This window comes from Ornithodoros turicata, chromosome 10, assembly GCF_037126465.1.
Source record: "Ornithodoros turicata isolate Travis chromosome 10, ASM3712646v1, whole genome shotgun sequence".
In the NCBI taxonomy this organism is placed as follows: Eukaryota; Metazoa; Arthropoda; class Arachnida; order Ixodida; family Argasidae; genus Ornithodoros; species Ornithodoros turicata.
Window position 1 is genome coordinate 26,471,441 of NC_088210.1, and position 22,390 is coordinate 26,493,830.

At 45.2% G+C, this 22,390-nt stretch overlaps 1 protein-coding gene across 6 annotated transcripts in view; it reads right to left on the reverse strand.

The window, feature by feature from the left end:
* Positions 1-9,311: 9,311 nt before the first annotated feature.
* Positions 9,312-22,390, reverse strand: part of LOC135371277 (3-hydroxy-3-methylglutaryl-coenzyme A reductase-like) — a 62,372-nt gene continuing 49,293 nt past the window's right edge. For 4 of the 6 annotated variants that reach the window (XM_064605374.1, XM_064605373.1, XM_064605371.1 and 1 more), the window contains exons 6-21: positions 22,216-22,321; positions 22,009-22,115; positions 21,420-21,539; positions 21,171-21,331; positions 20,033-20,283; positions 19,067-19,314; positions 18,787-18,975; positions 18,550-18,708; positions 18,341-18,426; positions 17,400-17,577; positions 17,176-17,282; positions 16,416-16,479; positions 15,955-16,095; positions 15,612-15,770; positions 14,462-14,616; positions 9,312-10,892 (exon numbers count right to left, since the gene is read on the reverse strand). In XM_064605374.1, coding sequence (XP_064461444.1) covers positions 10,790-10,892; positions 14,462-14,616; positions 15,612-15,770; positions 15,955-16,095; positions 16,416-16,479; positions 17,176-17,282; positions 17,400-17,577; positions 18,341-18,426; positions 18,550-18,708; positions 18,787-18,975; positions 19,067-19,314; positions 20,033-20,283; positions 21,171-21,331; positions 21,420-21,539; positions 22,009-22,115; positions 22,216-22,321 — 2,334 coding nt within the window. In that variant the 3' untranslated portion in view covers positions 9,312-10,789. The remainder of the gene's footprint in view (positions 10,893-14,461; positions 14,617-15,611; positions 15,771-15,954; positions 16,096-16,415; positions 16,480-17,175; positions 17,283-17,399; positions 17,578-18,340; positions 18,427-18,549; positions 18,709-18,786; positions 18,976-19,066; positions 19,315-20,032; positions 20,284-21,170; positions 21,332-21,419; positions 21,540-22,008; positions 22,116-22,215; positions 22,322-22,390) is intronic. The other 2 variants (XM_064605377.1, XM_064605372.1) reach the window with 1 other exon arrangement.

Consider the following 22,390-nt stretch of genomic DNA (forward strand, 5'->3'; position numbering starts at 1 on the left):
CACGCTGAATGAGCAGCATGTAGGCACGGAGCGAAGTAAGTTACCCACTCGACGTATCTAATTAAATGTGGATTAATGTTTCCAATGTTTCAAACCCGGAAGGTTATCTATAAGCACGGGCACGATTGACTGTGACACACGAATGCTTATTGTTCTTTGGATTCGATTGGATTGGATATGGTTCTCACTGTCGATGCTTTCGTTCCCGTCTTCGTTTTCGCGCTGGCACAGTGACAACGAAAACAGAATCACGTGTCACACAAGTTATTTCCGCTTAGCTGTAATGTATGAATGATACTCTGAAAGCAGCAGAAGAAGATGCTCATCATAAAGCCGTACGCACCGGTGAGACTGCAATGCCGGTCTATCCAGTGCTGAGAGTATCACGTGCCTTGCGGTTGGTTTGAGCGGCATGAGAACCTCAAGGTCAGCGTCGGAAGGAAAGCTGCACGAAGTTGTATTGTAAAACTTGTAGGAGTGAGGCATTTTCTTGTTCTCTTTTTATCTGCTATCCGATAGTATTAAGATAGCCGACTATCGATATAGTATGCTATCGATAGTTGTCTTACTATCGACAGTCTTACACGACTATCAATACTTTCCTCGCGATTAGAATCCCCGGGATAAATAATTCGCGAACGGGTGCACCAATCGAAGAACTTTCTTTTTTACAAGTATCTCTCCGATACCACCTACAAGCTGCGCACCGTGCGAATGAGAGGGAGGCTCTCATTATTTAAATAAAAATACAAATATGTTTCGTAAAAAAACACAACTTCTAAAGCAGGGCACTGTCGGCATTAAAGTGGGTACTACACCTTCTGGGACCTTCAGTGGACACCTTTTAGAGAAACACCTACCACCGAAGCGGGTCATTTGTTGCAGTAATTAATTGGTTTCGGTTTACATATTTTTGTCGCGGCTGGTCGCAGTGAAGCGCAAAAAGATGCTCTTCCACTCTCTTATCCACCAATGAATTACGTCCTCTTGCGCTACATCGCGACCAGCCGCAACAAAATATGCAAACCGAAACCAATTAATTAGAGCAACAAATGACCCGCTTCAGTGGCAGATCTTTCTCTAAAAGCTGTCCACTCAGTGTCCCAAAAGGGGTAGTACCCATTTTAATGCCGACAGCGCCTTAGAAGTTGCTTTTTTTACGAAACACATTTGAATTTTTATTTAAATAATGAGCGCCTCCCACTCATTCACACGGTGCGCAGCTTGTAGGTGGTACCGGACAGAAACTTGTAAAAAAGAAAGTCCGTCGATTAGTGCACCCGTTCGCGAATTGTTTAGCCCAGGAATTTAAGTGAAACACCCGGCATAGACATCAGCAGAGTCCACCGTACCTCGTCTGCTTATGACCTAAAACTACTCGTCCCTCGCAATGTCCTTAAGAACTGAAATCCGCTTAATTTCGTAGAAACTACCTAATCTGACAGGCTCAAACATCGCAACGGGAAGCCATCATTTATCAGATTCAACACACATTTCATCCTGACGTCTCTCCTTTCTACAAGATGCCACTTTACAGAGTCCGCAAAGAAGAGAAGTCTGAGAACCACACAGGATTAGACACTTGCACGTTGGCGCTTTCATAGACATGCGCCAGAACATTTTGACACGTATAAGAAACAGCACTGTTGCTCAAACTTCTCCGTCGCACTTCCTCCCGATTTGTCATATCCTCCAGCGCGAGAAGCTTATACTTCATCCTCAACTATACCCGAGGAATCTGCGCGCATCCTAAGAGCAAGCCTAGCCTCGCCAGGCGTGTTACGCGGAGGTCTTATTGCGCACAGCCGAAAATGCGACTTGATGGACCGTTTGGTATGCGTCGCTTGCTTCCCTTTGTCTGTCGACGAAAGTCAGGGATGCTTGACTTTCATTCTGCTGCGCCACTCAGACGTTTTTTTCGTCTGTAACAATCCAGGAGCGCATTTGTGAGTACAGTGAGAAGGGGAATGTGTGTTTGTTGAAGGTGTTTACTGGATGTTCAGAAAGCGTTTTGGGACCACTAGCCACACCACGTTGGCGGAATACACAAACGTACGTGTATCATGTATGCTATGTTCGTAGTTTCGGATTTTGTTCTTTTGCCACCTCTATATCTTCATCTTTTTTTTTATTTCTGTGTTAGCGCCGCGAAGCAACTGTGGCTATGAGCGGCGTACAGATGTGGACAGATGGAGAGAGGATAGCCGGAAGGAGTGTGTGTGGGGGGGAGGGGGGGGGCAAGAGGATTAGTAAGGGAGACAGCGGAGAGTTGTCGCAGTTTTTACTTCTGACTTTGCCGTGACAAAAGTATGTTTGTCAGGCTGATGAAACCAACGCTAGATTTTAGTGCGATCTTTAGTGGCTACACAACGCACATATTAAAGTAAAGCTGGCTTCCAAAAGCAGTTTATAAAAGCGAAAAAGAGATTTGCGCGGAGGTCGTCAAGTGTGACAACACGTCCCAGTAGCGGGGCAGTTGTCTCACTTGGCAGTTGTGTCACGACGCATTTTCTCGTAATCTCTATTGTGGAGGTGTACCCAATGAAGTACCATTGGAAGTGCACATGGAAAGCAAACTAACCCAGCAGAAAATAACATTTTACGTTTACATTTAACGGTTTATGTGTCCATGTCTGTCCTAGTTGCTCATGATTCCTGCAAGCTAGCCATTACTGGCTGGCAGACCTGCATTGTAAATGTAAAAAGCGGCACTAAATTATTACGTGATCTCTATGATGTACTAAAAAAAGCTACCGAAGCAATTTCTCGCGGATATACTTTGCGCTGTCAATCGACCTTTTTTCACGATGGCCTATGCGCATGCGTACAACCTTGAGGCGCCAGGAAGGATTATCTCGGTCTCCACTAGATGGCGCAGTATGGGGACGACAGAAGTGGGGACCAGTGGGGAGACCGCACGAATGGCGCGAGCTTGTCTGCCCCCTCCGGACCGGTTTTGGTCCTGTGTGCTACCCACGTGGATTTGTTTGAACGCGCGCCGGGCGTGGTTCGCTGGAGAGCCGCTTGGATAAGACACGTATATGAAAAAGAACCATTGCTCTACTAGTCGAAGCACGTGAATACTTACCCCGCCTCGTATATGGGACAACTGACCCCTATGACACCAGCAGTGACTTTACCTCAGCGGTGGACTTAACTGTAGAGCGTATTCCGTCGGAAATCCGTAAAAAAGATGTCCGAAAGTTGAACAAACATTACGGACTCGTGCACGCCCTAAAAAGAATGAAGTCACTAAAAAGGTTAGCCAGCTGTAGGAGTCGAACCCACATGTTCTGGATTGCCGGTCCAGGGCTCTTACCAATAAACGTCTATCCGAGAAACGTCATCGTGACGTTGGTAGACAGACTGAAACCGAAACAGATCGGAAGGGGAGAGCTGGGTCCCACGAATGGGCATTTGTTCACTGCCTCCTATTGAAAGAAAACTAGGACCGAAGGTCGCGTCCCTTTCAGAGACCATCGTAATCCCCTCAAGACCGTGGCTTTCGGGCGCGACCTTGTTCGCCACTAGCGCTGTCGAACACTATGACGTCATTTGTTTACAAACAGGTAGAGGTCTATTGAGCTAAGCTAACACGCCTCTCCAGTGAGTTCCAAGGGTGCGTCATGTGAAGGGACAAACTCACTCACTCACTCACCCACCCACGAAGTAAGACCACCTTTTTTAGTTTCGAGAAGAATGGCTCCACGCGATGTAAAATATATCTGGAAGACTGGAACAGATATCGTCACATTCTACCCCCCACCACGAACTTACAGTTTCTGCTAAAGGAGGTATCGAGGGAAGAAGTTGGGCTCTAAAATCTAAAAATCTCACGACCACTCCGTCCAGCACACATCGCTCCAAAATCCGCGCTTCGGTAATTCTTGGGATAACCTTTCGAAATGCCTGGGGGATCTTTCAGAAACTGAAAGAGTTAAAATAAGCTCGAACTTTTAGAATGCCAAAAACACACAGGCGTTTCACTTTTAAAGCAACGAAAACTCAAAAGTGGACGACGTCGTGTGGAACGACAGCACAGAACAAAGCTTGGGGCGAAGACCATGAACTCGAACAAAAAAAAAAAAAAAAAAAAAAACGACTTCAAATGGAATGTGCTGAAGCTTGTGAAAATATCAGGTTTGCGCTATAGTTTCGTTGACTTTGGGGCCAGGGTTTTAAACCTTTCGCGAAGAATGGGAAACTTTTTTTGTCTCGTGGTAATTTTTTGCGGGCAAGCAAAACAAGAGTCAATATATATAATATATAGTACAGTATAGTATATAGTATAGGTGCCCACCAGGGAGACCACATAGCTCCAGACACTATATCCAGTTAGATGAAGAAGAAGAAGAAGAAGAATCTTCTCACGGCTCGTCACCTTACAAAAAAGCTAATGTATTTGTACGTTTTAGCTAAGTTGGGTACGTAAATGACTGGGCGTACTTCAAGGCGGCGTTTCTTAAGGGGTCATTAAAGTGGCGGTGGTGGTGGTGGTGATGATGATGATGAAAGGGCTCGCCGTTGTCGGCCTCACAGAGGTGGGCAACGTCACGACTGACGCCCTGGGGAATGTTCCTCCTGGGCCGACTTCTAAGGGAACTGTGCCGACATGTGCCTCACAGCGTCTGAGAAAAACCCTGGAAAAAGCCCCAGACAGCACAGCCGGCACAAGGATTCGGCATTAAAGTGCAATAAATGGTACACGCGGAATGAACGATTTATACTCTAGCTAGAGTCACTAAATAAGCTACACTTCAGAGTATGGACACTGAGTTCCAAGAGCGAGCATGCGCAATCTTGATTCCGCGCCACGCTACCCACGCGCACGCACACTCCACAGTCCACACTTTAGCGCACGATGCAATCTATCGTACGCGGGTCTCCCTTGGACCTCAGTGTCGATACTCTGAAGCGAAGCTTATTTAGTGACTTTAATTCTAGCCTCGCGGCAAACTAAATGCATTAAACGGAATGGCAGTAACTTCACCTCCTAACCAACCATAATCTCCAATGACATCGTTCTCCGCCCTGATTTGTTGAAAACAGAAGGCGTACGCCTTTTTTGTGACAGCATAATTGTAACAGAAAGGGCGTACGCCTCCTTTGTTTTCGACAAATTTTGTGACAATTATGCGGGACATAATTTAACAGAAAAGGCGTACGCCTCCTGTTTTCAACAACTAACTAAATTCTGCGCCCAAAACCCCGCGGACTTCTCCAACTGAGAAGCCCTCCTCATTTTCTTTTTCTTTTTCCCTGCGAGGGCACTCAGGGTACTGCGAAGATAAGCACGATGTTGATCTGCGGGGAGCGTGGAAACAAGGAGACTCGCGATAATAATTCGGGGTGCGCGACAATTGTGACTAAGACATGCGAGTACAGCAGTTTGTACTCCTGTACTCACTACACGAGGTTCACTACTTAATTAATATTAATTAATTAATCGCCTTGACGTACCTGCTCAGGACGTGGTCTGTTTGCCGTTCAAATCTCATAACGGCGTCTCTCCGTTTCTTGAAAAACGCACACTGAATCCGAGTCACACTTCATCGCACAACCATCTCAAACCACTACACCACACAACGAGGGAGACAAAGCTCACTGTAAACTCCCCGATATCTGTCTCACCACACTTCACTTCGTACCACAAAAACTGACGCGTCGTGAAGACCCGCTGAGAAATAATCACTATCACTAGCCTATCGCGCCACTGGCTTACACGCGCAACGTCACGCGTGGCTGCACTGAGCATCGGCACCTATCAGCCAGCACCACGAGATAGTAAGGAGATAAGAAGCAGCCGGCCGGAACATTTTCTTCGATGACAAAAAGTATGGCATGAGGGAATTGCTGGGACGCCGTCAGCGCGACAGCGTCTGAAAGCAACGGCATCGAAACAGCGCATAGCGGGGTTGTTTTCTTTTTAATGTAGGTTACATTCTTCGTCTTGCCATGCTTTAGCGTTCATGCCGATATGTACAACCGCAAACTCGTTAATGCGATAAACTTTGCAGTTTGACGTAGGCGCACGAAAATGTATACATTTAATTCCTTGGTACACTGATTGTAAATGACGCTCCCGCGTGTTTGGCACCCATCGATATTCGGTTATTGATAATCGGTGGCTTTTCGTCGCGAGACAACGAATGACGAATTCGGGCGGCCATTTCCGGGCAACTTTTTTTGCCAGATCCCGCCTGTTCTCGCCAGTGTCGCCAGATCTCGCATGTCCGCGTGGCGCTTTCAGAGCGGCAGGAACTTGCCAGCTAGCACTTTTTTCGCCCGGCCTCTATACAAACGGGCAGCGGGTTGCCCTACTATATCCGGTGTCGTCACATCCGCACTGTGACGGTGGCGAGGGCCCGCATTGCCCCGCGCACGTCGAAGTTCACAGCAGACGACGAAACCCGAAGACGAGTGACTGCGATGATCCACGCGGCTAAAACCGCTAGATTCTTGGCACTCGTGTTCGTGGGCATCGGTCACGTGATCCAGCGCGTCCGAGCGCTAGGCCTTGTTGCCATGAAATGACCACCCGAATTCGCCATAAGATCGTCAAGGACGCCATAGTGGATTAATGGCGAATTCGGGTGGTCATTTCATGGCAACACGGCCTAGCGCTCGGAAATTGCTAGGTCGGCGTCCGTGCTGGATCACGTGACCGTTGCCACACGAGCATGAGTGTCAGGATCACGCTAGGGGCATCGCGGTCGCCCGTCTTCGGGTTCCGTCGTCTGCTAAACCACGTGAACTTCGACGTGCGGGCCAATGAGAGCATTCGTCACCGTTGCAGCGCGGATGTGACACCGGATATAGTTGGACAACCCGCTGCTCGGTCGTTTCGAGACCGGGCGAAAAAAGTGCTCGTCTATTGTGAAGCGCAACGTTAAAGGTCCAGTAAAGTCCGAAAATTTGTATGCTTTCCTTTTCCCTCTCTTTCTGAAGAGGTGCTTCACAATGCGGAGAGGCCTCTGATTGGTCTCCTCTAACCATCTCTAGCGATGATTGGACAAAATCGTTTCAGGAGACCAATGAGAGCCCGCTCCACATTGATCACCCTCTTGAGAAGGAGAGGGAGATTGTAAATTGCTATTTACTTCGCTCATTCACAAATCACCAACGTAATTTTTGTACTTTGACGCCCCATTACTGTTTCTATTCACTTTTATTTTTTTATTTTTAGTGTGTGTGTACTTCTGTGGCATCCCGAAAGTTACAACCACGGGAATAGGGAAAGAATGGGTCAGCTGCCGCTAGGCGTAAACTGCGACACCAGAATCCCTATAAAGCATATGGCAGAATGCCAATGAATTTTTTCGTCATCGAGTTTCTCCACCAGCTATCCCGCACTTATGTCATTTTGTCACCACGTCGCAACGCACGCTACGAAACAACCCGTGCGTATCATTAGGAAACAGCTTCGGTGAGCAGTTTCACTCCACTGACAATGAAATGCGTTCACGGTGTAGTTCCTCTCAAAAGCGTCGATAAAAAGCAACACATATCGCCGTCTAGCTCTGAAACATGTGTGTCCATCGCTACAACAGTGTCTCCCAACATAGCAATTACCACGTACGGTGCATCAACGCGCCTCCATAGTAATTAGTAAGACTACATGTACTTACGTCGAGCACTCGACGCAACCATTGCTGATCACATGCGGAACACTATACGCACTTCGCCCGTAACATTTTGCCAGCCCTTCCTGACAAATGCAATCGATAAGTTTGCGTCTTTGCGTAAATGAACATCGCGATGCGGCACGACGATAATTGTCTTTGGCACGACAAAATGTGCCGCTGTTAGTTGGTCCCGGGCAGTTATCGAACAGTTTTAATTGCATTATTGGTTGTGGAGGAGAGTCGATCTCGCTTGTTGCCCGCACCGCAAGTGTGTTTTATTTAATTTTGCTCACATGGGATGCTTCGTAAAGGAATAGCTCTCTCTCTCTCCAAGCATTAATTGGTAGGTTTTTCTTTGCAGGCCTATGCAAAAGTCAGCGGCGTAGTCAGAAAAATATTTCGGGAGGGGTTCCATAGGGACAGTACATGGGAGAGGAGGATTCCCCTCGTTTCCCTCTCCCAATGCACCACTTCGAGGGGCTGAACACCCAGTACCTGCCCCCCCCCCCCCTTCTGACTACATCAGTGGCCTAAGTTATCACTTTTCGCCGATATGGGCGGTACCGTTTATTATGTGCAATCGCACGCGGTTCGGAATTCCCGCGCGGAGATACGTATGCGCGACGTCATTTTGACGTCATTGTGACGACACGAGGGTGTTGCTTTCTAGTCATTTTCGCGTGACATCAAGTGTGCGGTGCGGATGATTTGCTTTGGATAACACGTGAGGAGGTGTGAGAGCGACATTTCACACGTGACCATCTCGGCAGAACGTCACGCGAGCTGCTGAGGAGATTCTCCCGCGTGCCCTTCCCCATGGGTGCGGATCCGCTGCCAGTTCTCAAATAATAATAATAATAACAAAAGTAATAAACGTAGAACTCCGAAGATACGTCGATTTGGAACGAAGGGACTCACAGGCGAGTTGTTTGGACGCAAACGCTCCTGCCAGACATATTTATTTCAATAACGTATTGCCTTTAAGATCTCCCTCTGCGTAACGTTCCTTGCGGAAGGAGGAGCGCTTACGCAATTAGTCTGGAGTTGAACCCGCAACATTGAGGTCGGTCCGACGTTAGCGCGCTAACTATTGAGCGCGCGTTTGCTTTCGCGCGCGTTTTGCGAGTGCTTCCACTTCTCCGGTTCCCTTGGCGACGCCCGACGCAGCGTCGTGAGCGGGCGGCGGAAGTAGAGGCGCATTTCCGCCGCCCCGTCACGGCGCGCACGATTTTCATGTTCCCACCACAATGGCATTCCGTCGTCCAAAGAAGACGAAAAGTCAGGAAGCGTGGCCTTTCTGTGTCACCTAATTGGTCGCCAGCTGTCGTTCTCGGCAGCTCTCGCCGACGTCGTGAAAGAAGTTCGGTATGGCAGTTTTTTTTGCTCGACGTCTCTCCTCTCCAGACTCCGGAAATGCGCGTCTATTTCCGCCGCACGCTCACGACGCCGCCAAGTGAGAACTGGCGCTAGCTTTGTGCTTTACCCAATGATTCCTGTATTCATTTTGTATGAATGAGCAGGAACAGTGAGCAAGATTTGAATTATGCCAGCTGTCATTTCTATATTTCTTGGAACACACTACATCACATACTGAATGGTGATGCAGGGGCAGCCCACCTTGTGCTCATGCTTTCTCCAAAAGTTTTCCTTTCAGTTCAAATAAAATTCAATGTTGAACACCACACATCTGCAAACAATTTATATTTTATTCACTATTCTCTTTCACATTCACTCCTGTACAAGCACCTTTAAAAACATTTTGCTTTATCTACAGTTGGAATAAATTCCAGAGACAAAAAGTATAAAAGTACTTTGGAAAGCTGCTTTGTGGAAGCAGATCACATTTTTCTCCCAGACACTTCAAATCAGACCACACAGTGCAGCATAGGGATGGAAACAGGTTACGCGGAGGAGTGTTCTTCGAAACGTTGCCCTCTCAGCAGGACACGTACAAGGACTGGTATGCAATTTTTTTCTACAATACAAGCAGTGCGTAATGATGCCGCAAGATTGACTGGTACATCCCCCTGCAACGTTAACTTGAACGCCACGGCGACGACTGACGGAGCGATTGGAGAGCCACCCTATCTCTGCTATGTAGAACTACAGGGAGAGAGCGTTGTGGGCTATCCCACTCATGTTTGGGGGGTACTTGTTGAGAAGCCTCCTCCGCGCATTCGGAGCAGAGCGTCTGCATCTCGACAAACACCCCCCAAAGCACGAGTGGGATAGCCCACATCGCTCTTTCCCCGTATCTCTACGTAGCGCCGACAGGGTGGCTCTCCAACTGCTCCGCCAGTCGTAACAGTATTCAAGTTAATGTTGCAGGGAGCTGTACATTTGTGTATTTGGTCGCGCATCACCCATGTCGAGCTTTCCCTCGCAAGACCCACATTCAGCAGGTGCTATAATAAAGTCTGTTCACAGATGCAGTCCCAATAAGCCTTTGTAATAAATATATCAACACCAATGCAAGCCTTCCTGAGGGGGTGGGGGGTGGGGTGGGGGGTACTAGACAATTTCACTTCCATAGAGACACATTTTGAGACACAAAGTTTTAGCAACGACTCCTGTTGTGCACAAGTGTCCTGCTTCCTTGGAAACTTGAAAACATGAACAAATGGCATACAGAACAATTACTTCACAAATTGATGCATGATGTATCACAGAAGGAATGAGTTCTTATGTACAAAAAGGCATATGGGTTCATACATATTCAGACTATGCTGTGGCATCCTTGTCGCCGACCACAATCGCAAGAACCAAGTCAAAACAAGCTGGCTTAACCTCTGCAATTAATGATCGTGTGTCGTGAGTTTCTCCTGTTCCTCCTCAACGTGCCATTAAAAAATAAGATGAGTTTAATGTGGTAAATTTGTGACTATAATCCTTCAATGACTACTTACTACTGCACATTTCCATCAGACATTCTACAGAGTACCCTACACAAAGTACCGGTATCATGGGGTGACACACTCTCTAGCTCCACACATTCTATTACACTTCTATCATACCAGTATACATCCACAGGCACACAAATAAAATAGTAACAAGCACAACACTACAAATGCATTCTATGAAATGTCAGGACAACAGTTGGAGAGCTTTGGGCTTGCTTGTTCTTCTCCAGCAATGACGGAAGACAGACAAGTGCTAAGTACAAATCAGAGAGTGCGCTTCACAGCTAAGTGCCCATTTTCTATGTGTGGTAGCAGGGGGTGGTGCGCTGCATTTGGAACGTGCCCCAAGTTCATGTTGATGCTAGACCTGTAATAAGGCAGCAACACAGACCAACATCAGACACACAGGACAACAAAGCAACAAGGCAAAGCACACTTGCGAGAAAATGTCTGCCAGCAGTGAAAATCGGTTTTGTGAAACTGATAGAAGCAAGAATTATTGTGTGTTCACAGAGGACTGGCTGACCAAACTGGCCATCTTGCAAGATGGGCAGTATCTACTAATGAATTTAAGCTTGCAAAGGAGGCAATAACGGACATATCAGCCATTGTGCTCAGAAAAAACGGTGAAGCATTGATGTTTTGTTCCATTCAGCAACGTTTGACCACGGTTACTTTCTCCTCGGATCACTGCAAGTTTTTTGTGGTCTGTCACAGACGTGTTTGCATCCTGTACCCCTAACTACAGCTGTCTCAAGATATCCCGTTTCTTTGTCTTCTAGATGCAAATGGAGCCAGATGTATTTTATACAACACATTAACAAAGCCAATACATCATAAATCATATGTCATATGACCATTACAACCAATTTTCACTGCATGATCACATGGCACAACAGTGGCTGACATTTTCACAGCATTTCACACTTAGCTACAGGCACTGACTAATGACAACAAACTACACAAACACATTATCTACAATGTAGTTAAGCATGCAATACGGGGACATACTGTAAAAGTAGAAACTTTCGCGAGGGCTTAATTTTCGCGAATTTTGCTACAAACCTTTTTTTGCGGAATTAAGGTTCCAATATAAGTAGCGGGGTTGAAAAAGTATGAAGATATAAGCTCCACAATCTCCCGATCTCCCCGATCCCGCGATTTCCACTTCCGTCGACTTCCACACAAATTCGCAAATTATTAAGACCGCAAAATTAACCACTTTTACGGTAACAAAAAAGTAGGGGAGTGATGCTGAAGTGAGTGCACTTTCAATTAAAAAAAAAATAGGAGTCTGTAACAGCCCATCAACTCAGAAGAAATATGCAAGTACTACACGCAAATGAAGGACAAGCACATTCCTGTGAACAGCAAAAAGGACAAATGGGCTGTCTTGTGGCAGTCAGACTGGATTCAGAGAGTGGTTGGTGTGGGTGCGTATGTCCCAGCCAATTCAATTTCGGAGATCTACGCATGGGTCATTGTGGGGAGGCATATGCACTGTAACTAGAGCATGAAGTTTTCTGGAAAATTTTTTTCCCCCATATTCGGGGGGTAAAAATCGGGGAAATAAACATATGCTCTAAATTCGTGTGAATTTGGGTGGGAGAACTTCCAGTGTGCTAAATTTGGGGAGAAATCAGGCTCCATTGCTTTAATGAACTGTTCGGGTTTGGTAAAAATGGTGATGTAATTGCTTGTTTGCTGCCAAACAAGCCAGTGTGTGTTGCTACAGACGTTAATTGGGTTTCACCCTAAAGAGGCAAGCTTCAATTCGAGGTACAAATTTGGGGAAGAATAGGGGTAAACCCTAAAACTTCAGGCTCTAATTGTAACTAACTGGGTGCTGCACACCCCGACAAAGTGCACTCGCAGCATTTACTCATCGGCATTCTTGTCTTAAGCTTTCTTGTCAGCGAGATGTCCCTACGGCTGCATATGGTGGGAAGTGCGTTACGAATTTCTCTAGCACGAAGCAGGGCAAGTGCGCAAAGAAAAGGTCCTGTGTTGCAGCGTGGCTCACATGAACCAGTGTTCACTTTCATGATATAGGAAGTCTTAAGTCACCCAAGATGAAAGTTGACAGCACGTGATGCTGCAAAAACATTCTCTATGATGGATTTTTTGGCAAATGTAGCAGAGACAATTCCTTGTGGCCAGCTATGCAGCACGTCCCACACGATGTGGCAAATTTTGTAATCTACTAACGTGAAAGACAAGGAAAATGGCCAGTGAGCTTGCCGGAATGACGCTTTCGCAAATCTGCGGCAGCCTATGACTGTGCAACTAAGGCCATATCAGTATTTTGACCAATGGGAAAGTTAACTAGTACAAAAACGTGTTCCCTCATGTGCACCACAGAGATTACATAAAATGCATCGACCAGGTGTTTCTTCTTAAGAACAAGAATGCCGAGTGGATTCGTTCTCAAGCAATGGCTACGGCTACGGCTACGACTACAGGATAATTTAGCACTGCCGACATACGTACCCCCTGAGATACTCCCAGACAGTGCAAGCATGGCAAAATGAGTGTCACAAAAGTATCTTCAATCGCATATCACTTTCTCTAAGCTTCAAAGCAAAGAGCTGAAATGCTCAATATGTACACACTGAATTAAGAAACAGAGATCAGCATGGCAAACTGATACTGCTGTAGCTAACCACATGCGTCCCATGCACCGCAGAGCAAAGCAGCTTAAAAGAACTGACGGCTTCATTATTATCTGCGAAATAGTGCTATTTCTCTCACTATACTCAGCTGCTGAGCAGATATGACATTGGTGATATCCTAGCAGTGTTGTTATGATCACAGGGTCTCTGTCAGCAAGTCAGAAGAGGTGACATTGGGCTGGTATATTTGAAATAAATACGACCAACACATGTAAGGAGCCCAGGGTAAAAATAGGAGAGGCAACATGCAAGAGCACAGCTTTCTTTTTGCATGGGCCTTGATAGGAATATTGTGTACCGTAACTTCAAAGAAGCGGGAAATTCAACTGAGACCTTGTGAGACACATGTGATATTGTTCACAGTTTGATCGTAAATATACTTGCAGAAGTTTACAATCATCTTGCCATAAGTGAGCCTTAAGCTGCATTAACGGGTATTGGTATGGGATTTGAAGTGCTATAATTTATTTTTTCTACAGATTCAGTAACCACACATTTTTCGAAACTGTTTCCAAACTGTGGACATGCAGTGCTTTTTACTATGGCATGGATCCCCTGTAACATGAAAGCAGATACTCCCAGTTATATATCGTACAAATTCTGCCATTAAAGGGACTGTCGCATCCGTAAACCTATCTATTAAACAGATACCACTATGTTCCGTACCACACAGCAAAATCATTCCATAGTGCCATAATCCGTACAATCCACTACAATGTTGCCACTATAAATTTTGCCATTAAAGGGACTGTTGCATCCTGAAACCTATCCGTAAAACCGACACCGACACCTTTCACACCGACGATCTACCTGGCTAATTTTCTCGTTCGAAAAGTGCTTAGATATTAAATAAACAAATTTTAAAGATCAGTGTTGCTTCCGCAGCTGCGGGGGCTCAGGTGGCATGACGTCGCTCCCTAAGCAGAGGAGTTAGAGGGCGGCACTCGGAAGAGAAAGGCGCCGTCCATCCAGATGCTCCGTAACTCTACGGCCGTGGCATTCCTTTTCTCAAGGTCGTGCCCTCATTAGTTCTTAGGGAGTGACGTTTTCTCGTTTTTCCAGAGAGGGAATTCCGGCATACTCACAACATCCGACGTCTGCTTCTTGTTGTGCATTCCATCAAATGACACACAAACTACGCTGCTCTTTCGCGTGGGATTGGGATAAAATGACACTACAGTTTCGAAATCGACTGGAACGGACACGACCGTCCCTTTAAGAGCCGTGCTGATCACGAGCGCAGATTCAAGCTTCCTACACCAACCTGTTGTGCCTCATGTGAGACTTGACTAGATGTCCAGCAGCCAATGCAGAAAGCAAGGAAAGTTCACCAGCTAGCACTGTGCCACATACGACACGTGCCAAAGTGCATGCATTGTTGCCAGGCTTTTCCGTTGATGCACCTTTCACACCAAGGAGCTGCATAAAACGAAAAAAAAAAGATAAGTCCAGTTGTGATTCCTAAAGGAACACACAAAAACTTTTGGACAAATGATCAAAGCAACATCTGCTTCATTCTACATGCACCGAATTGCTACATGTCCCACTCGTTTGATGGACCGAACGAAAATGACAATGCTGCAACAAATGACGATACTGCACAATAGCAGTATGCCAATATTAGCAATTTGAAATACATACTGTAAAACCCATATTGTTCACATGGCTATAATTCTGGTGAATTTCGAAAAATTTTCAATTTGCAAAATTCATGCAAAAATTTTGAGCAAACACTGACAGTTCCAAAACAGTGGTACACTTGGTTGGTAGTAAGCATTTGAACTGCTTTACAGCACAAGCATGCGCAATACCACCTTAATTAAATATGATAAGGGCAATCTAAGGTGTACCACAAAGTTAGGGAACCAAGCCACAAGCTTCAGCACCTAGATCTTGTGAAAGTTAGTAGCCGCAAATATCTGCCCTGTGCCCGATTCGCGAAAAATTTGTGTAGCGAAATTAAAGGGCTTTACAGTACCGGGTGAATATTTCTGCTATCTTACTCATATTCAGTTCCAATTTCACTTTTTCATGAGGTATTTCTCCAGTTTCTTCAGTGCCACCACACAGCAGTTGTTACTCTCTTTTCCATCTTTGCGTGTTACTTTAAGCCACCTCAAGTTTCACAGACTTTTATTATTTTGTTCTTACTGTGCTAATCAACACAAATCAAACGTTGTAGGCAGTTAATGCCAGTTCCACCAACCACTTAAACATACTCTTCTCACGTCACATGTGGAAATCGATGTGGAAGAGGTAGCATATGGCAAAATGTCTGTTGCACTAACTACTTCCTAAGTAATTGACCAGCTGATGGATGACCTTTCGGTATATTGATGTCACAAAAAGTGGGAAGCAGAACGTTGGATTTTGGATGTCAATCTAAAAATCTCCAAAATAAATCTATTGCTCACATCAAGCATGGAGCCCTGTGGCTGAAGAACGGTACCACCGCCCACAGTGCCAATCTCGATCGATGGCATAGTGCAACTGATGTAGAGGTCTTCTCCAGTCTCCCCTGCTGCCTCAACTATCGTCAGGCAGTTGGAGCTTGTCACATTCTGAGCGGGATCCTGTTCATAGTTCATGACATAGTCTCAGTACATAGTAAAATAACAATAGAGTACTACTTGCTTAGTCTGCCACAAGCTAAATAATGACATAACAAGACAATATAACACGTTGCATATAACATAAGGCATAACATATGACATAATAAGGCAAGCTTCGACGTCCAAAGGGTAACGTTACACTCACCTGCCCAGTTGCAATGAATATGGCAGTGACGATGTTTGCTGCTTGTGCATTGAAGCCTCCCACGCTACCTGCCATTGCTGAGCCAATCAGGTTTTTACTGATGTTCACATCGACCAGAGACTGGACATCAGTCTTCAGCACCTGAAAACGTTTACGAAGTTTTTTACATTTACACCTTTGACTGACATTTATGAAATTTCACATTTGCATCTTTGAATTTACATCTCTGACACAAGCTGCCACGCTCGCACAATTGCTAAAGACTGCCATTAAAAAGATGCTTCAAGATTTCCAAGCCACAGAAGTGACAGCAATGGCAATGTCACCATTTACACTAAAGGTGCGTATCACATAAGCGATAATGCTACAGCACTACTAAGCAACAGTATACTACACAGTAGTCCAGGAAATGTTTGCGAAAAATGCAAAATAGCTATTAATACTGCTTCAACTCATCCTACCTCTCTAACAACCTTGGCTGATATTGTGGCTTCACAGACAACAGACTTTCCACGGCCTTCAATCCTGTACAGAACAAACTTATGATCCTATAACAGCTCAAAAGACGCAATACTAAACTAAATTTACGCTAAGGCACAATAGTAGCATGCACAAGCTGCATGACACAAGCTTCATTTTGATCGCTAACAGTTAGCATGCAAGATTCTCACTAGATGGACAAAGTGGCGTGAATTTTTTGTTATGCCACTGCAGCTAGCGTTCAAACAAGTCAAAAGACAGGTGTATCCCCACACAGCGGGAGAGAGTAAAATATGGCCTTGTACAATTGGGTAAAAATTGGGTAAATAAACATGTGCTCTAAATTCATGCGAGTACGGATAGAAAAAGCTTCCAGTACGATAAATTCTGAGAAAAAACTCAAACTAACTGTACTTGTTTGGTACAAACCCTGATGTAACTGCTTTGGCTGCCAAACAAGCTAGTGTGCCTTCCTACAGACATCTCAGTGAGTGCAATTTGCGGGTAAGAATCCGGTTTAACCCGAAAGAAGCATACTTCAATTCGGGGTGCAAATTCGGAGAAGAATAGGGTTAAACCCTAAAACTTCTGGCTCTATGTATGATAAATAAAGTAAAAATATTTCCCAATTTGTACTCCCGAATTGGAAAAAGACATGAGACCTGAAAACACAAGGGTACAAGTGGAAACTGGTGATGGCAAGTCTGACAGAATTCAAGAAGGGCAAGTTCTAGCACTTACCAGTTTATTGCTGCTGGTTTCTTGTCTGTGCAGTAATTTCCACTTACACTCACAACCTCCAAGGCTGGGAACACTTCCTGTAGTTTCTTTAGTGCAATCTCAGCACCCTAGAGAAGGCAATCGAAAGAAAGGAACCTGATGTCATCTGTCCCATATGATGTGGCACTAATTTGTGCTCGAAGAACAGAAAGAAATGATGAGGATGACGCTAAGACGCGACTCACTTTTGAAAGCATGTTCATGCCCATTGCATCCCCTGTGACAGAGACAAAACGGATGAAGAGGTACTTTGCTGCTATTGTTGTGTGCAATTTCTGCAATCTTGCGAACCGACTCGTTGCATCAAATGCTGCCTTGATAATTGCAAAGTTGTCATCGTCTTGTAGCCACACCATGACCTCTCTGTTAGAAGGAAGAAACCAACTGTGAGAAACAGGCTGGAGGGAACATCAGGATTTTAGAGCTAAATAATAATTCAACTCTCTCAACCATTTCAAAACTTTGCCACGTCAGCATGCTATTCGTGACGTGCTTCATAACAAAGCCATATGTGTACCAGTGATCAGATGTACTTGAGGTACCAAGTACGCAAGTACTACTTTAGGTACATTTCTGTGTACTTGTACTTTATGTTAAGTACATTTGCCGTCAAGTACCCAACTTGATATGCAATGGCAAGAAACGGAAGATATGTAGTTCGTTTTGTGTCTAGAAGCTGTATTTGTGAGCAAGAAAATGGGATTGCTGTCTGTTTTCATAGAAAACCAAGAGACGCACGGATGAATAAATCGAGAAATAAAAACATTTTCCTCCAGCACAGAGATGTAAATGGGAGTTATGCCATCTGTTATACTACTATATATTCGTGAGTAAGCACTAACTAGCTGGGCTTCAGACCTAGTATTTGATAATACTGGTTTTACTTTTAATTGTAATGGTAATGTAATGGTAATTTAAATTGTAATGGTAATGGTAATTATAATTTAAATGTAATGGTAATTTGGTAATACTGCATAGCTATTCGAAATAACATAAAAAAAACACTCGAGTATTCCGACAAGTCCGCTCAGCAATAAGAAATGCTCAGCATGTACGGGAAAACAATACGTTAAAATGTGAGATTTGAGAGTACGGCTATCGAACAATGCATAATAAAATCACTTACGCTGCTTGTTGAGCCGTGGGAAGCCGAACTACAGGGCCCCGTGTCATTCCGTCATGCACCACGCTACTGAATGCACCTCCTGACATCTGCAAATGATGAAAAATATTAAGACAAAATCCTATTAGTACATACGAACCGCGCGTTCGTTTATATACACTCATACATATTTGTGCCGAGAGACGCCCGGCGTTAGAGGAAAGGAGACTTACAGCAATTGCTCTACAGCCCCTATTCGTGCTGGCTACCAGACAGCCCTCCGTGGTTGCCATCGGGACGTGGTAGTTTTGGCTGTCCAGGAGAAGTGGACCGGCCACACCAACAGGGACGGGAAGGTAGCCAATGACGTTCTCGCAGCACGCTCCCATTACCTAGAAGAAAGAGGACAATGCGCACGGGTAAGCACCGCACACCCTTCGCCCTCGAAGGAAGCCGCGGGAGAGACTCACGGTGCCGTAGTCGTAACCCATGTATGGAAGTCCACTGAAGTTTCTGCCAGACTGCTTCGTGAGGAGTTTCCTTCGCACTGCTACACCCCTCTCGGGGTCGCCAAGCACAGCCTCCAGCTTGTAGGACTGGACGCGTCTAGTCTCCACAAGCTGAACGACCTCTTCGTCCGTTAATTGCAGAGGCCCTCCCTGGATACGTGAAACACATCCCTAACATTAGCATACCAGAAGAAAGTTTCAAATCCTGACACAACTCTAGCCGAGAAAAGAGAAGTCTCACCTCAGTGTTAAGTATTGCCGCGCATTCCTCTACGCTACGAGGCTCAGCAGCTGCCGCGTCTAATGCCTGTGGCCCCGCGGAGTACTTCGCAGGTTCTATCTTTGCAGGAGCAAATTCCACTGGATCAGTCTGAACTTCCTTGTCGGCAGACTCCCAGTCGTCTGCTCCGAGCATAAATTCGACATGCTCATCCGTTGGGCACAGTGACACAGGGGCGGTAGACGGAGTGCTGGGTCGCGAGTGGTCATCTAAACATAGATATTGTGCACCTCGTCAGCCCTTTACAAAAGACATGCAATCTTTTTTTTTTTTAATGCGTTAGCATTAGGAGTGCCAAAACGGAAAAGGCTGTATGTATGTGTGTGTGTGTGTGTGTGTGTCCGTGTGTGAGATGGTAAAGCCTCACCGAGGCAGAGGTATAAGTCGACATATAGGGGGGATATATGAGGGTAAATGTAAATGGAGGTAAATCATTTCAAATTGAAGTAGTCGAAGGTAAATAAGAGTAAGAGGTAAGAGTAACTGAAGGTAATTAGATGTAATTAAAGGTAATTAAAGCAAGAAAGTTGAGTTTGAAGGTAATGAATGTAAGCTATTATGTAATTAAGAGAAAGATTAAATGAAATTAAGGACTACTGAAGGTAACCGCAGGTTATCGGAGGTGATTAAATGTAATTAAAGGTAAATTAATTCAATTAAAGGAGAACTGGGAATGATTAAAGCAAGTAAACGTAATTAAAGGGAATTATAAATGATATTCAAGATTACCTCAGGTAACCTGCAGTTACCTTCGGAATTACAGGGTAATTACAGGCTAATTGAAAGTAATTGTGGCTAATTAAAGGTTAATCAAATGGACTTGCATATAGCAACTGAAAGTGTTGAACCCGAAGTCAAGTATAGACTGGGGGTAGAAAACCGGAAGTCTGGTTTAGCCGGAAGTGGACAACCAGCAATTGGCAATACCTCTAAGCTCCTCCTCTGCCTGCATGATGCTAATGCTTGGAACAGCGGCAGTGTCCAGCTTGAGTTGATGGGGCTTCTGCATTTTTTCTTCCGCGATGTTCTCCTTGTTGGCAAGGTCTGCCGCGTGTGATGCTGCAACACTAGCCAAGTGCTGTCTGAGCTCTTCTCGATTTTCAAAGAAGATGTACTTTACTGCAAGCGCACACGCCAGCACTAGCATAACCAGCTGTTCCGGGCTTACGGCAAACCACCTAAAGGTAACACATATCATGGTGTTAGTCATTTTTACGCTAAACCTCGTAGTTACGAGCCTTGACCCTGTATAGAACGGGTTCTCAAACTGTGTTCTGCGAAGTCTCACTAGGTGTTTCTGTTGCAGGTCATTCAACATTGTACGGAATGCATATGTTAACCGTATAATGCACCTTCATACTCAAGCGATCGCAAACACGGCCATGTGACGGAAGCTCCGTACCGCCACCGGGCGGTCACATCCAACTTCAGAGTAGGGAAACAGTTTGGAATTGTTTGGGAAAACTGCTCGGGAAAGAATGCTTTTCCTTTCTCTGTTTCCTGTCACATGCTGTACAAGGCACACTTTAACATGATGTATCGTCATGTGTCTTACCGTTTACACTGCGAAGAGTACATTAGATACATTAGATACGGACTTATGCTTCATGCAAAGAACCCACAATGCACTGTTTCCAGTGAAGTTTTAGCAAATAGCTGTAGAAATATGTGCAGAACCCTTCATTTTGCAAAATGTTCAATGGAGTACAAGTTTTAGCATGTTGTCCTCTGCGAGTACAATGAAGGTTGGGGAGGAGGGGGTTCCTTGACATCACAGAGTTTGAAAAACCCTGGTATAAAGGATATGTTGCTTTTATTTACACAGCTTATTCAATCCTAGGTGAAAAATATCTACAACAACTTTACTGCGAGATGATGAATGGGGAGTTTCATCGCCAGGGGCGATACGACAATTCCAAAGGGGCGATATAGCAATTTCCTTACAAAAAGGTTCAAAGTGACTTCGAGTAGAAATCGTTTTTTAAAAAAAACTTGCAATTGCGAACATTTTTCACCCGAGATCGGAATATTTGACAAATAAATATTTGAACTTTAGGAAACTAACCTCACTGACCTCTCAAAGTAATGCCCCCAGGCAGATCCGTTAGATGTGGTATATATCCTAGACGTTGGGTTAAGAGGATTACCACGACTGCCGGCAAGGTTGCTGCTCTCTTGCGTTCCGGGCCACCGACTGTGGGTGTGGACCACCATAAGACCGGCTGACTGGAAGGGATAAAGTTGGTTCACACACACACGGCACTGTGACATTCAACCTGGGTTGCAGAAGTCCCGAAACATTCTCAGAGCATACCATAATCATTTTGACCCTCTGTAACACCGGATTAGGCTTCTGTTCCTCTTCTTGCTGCAGCACTTTAGTGAGCGAACTGAGCTGCCAGACAGGCCGCCCTTCCTCGCGGTCACGTGACAACTGCGAGGGTAATGACCAATGCTATGACTGTTGCAGAGATGTCTTGTACAGATGCAAGGTTATTGAGCAAGCTAGCAAGCTGCCATATAATGGCAGTCAAAATGCACTTCATACATTCAAACATTACAGTGTGGGACCAGGGACACATGTAGCAGCAATATGGGTACCTTGGAACGTCCCTGTTGAGACATGTTTGCCACGAGGTATCACACGTCAAACTACTGGGGGGGGCAGCTTAAACTTTTGAACCACTGCAAAGTTAAGTGCTACGGTTATTCGGAACCACTAATCTGCTCCGCTGCCCCAGGAAAAAGACTTGCCTCCAATCATTCAAGAAACTGAAGATTAATCTTTATGAGTTGCTCGATGATATACTACTCACATATTCCAACGTATAACTCGTAGCAAACAAGTTAACAAATACCCCTCCCCCTTTTTTTTGCAGAGAGAGAAAGAGACGGTACGTTACCTCAAGCACTAAGGAAAGGCAGGCAGGAAAGAATGTCATGAACACAACATAGTTGACCATTGCTGACATGCAGGCAAAGCAGCACAGCTCTTCTAGTCGCTTCACCCCTGCGAGAATACAAAGTAATTGTAAGCTGACATGTTTACTATACAGACATGGTAGATGACAGAAAGAACAGATGTAAATAAAATTTTCAGGATTCCATACCTGAAAGAGTTCCAACGCCTATGACAAGTGTCTCAACAATAGTGTCTAGAGTGATAGTGGGACCTAAGATTGCCATACCACGTGCTATATTTTCTCGTACTTCGTTCTGAAACAAAAGGGCATCAACTGTAGGAGAGTGCCTCCAGGTTCAGGACAAACAGCACACCGCGTCGAA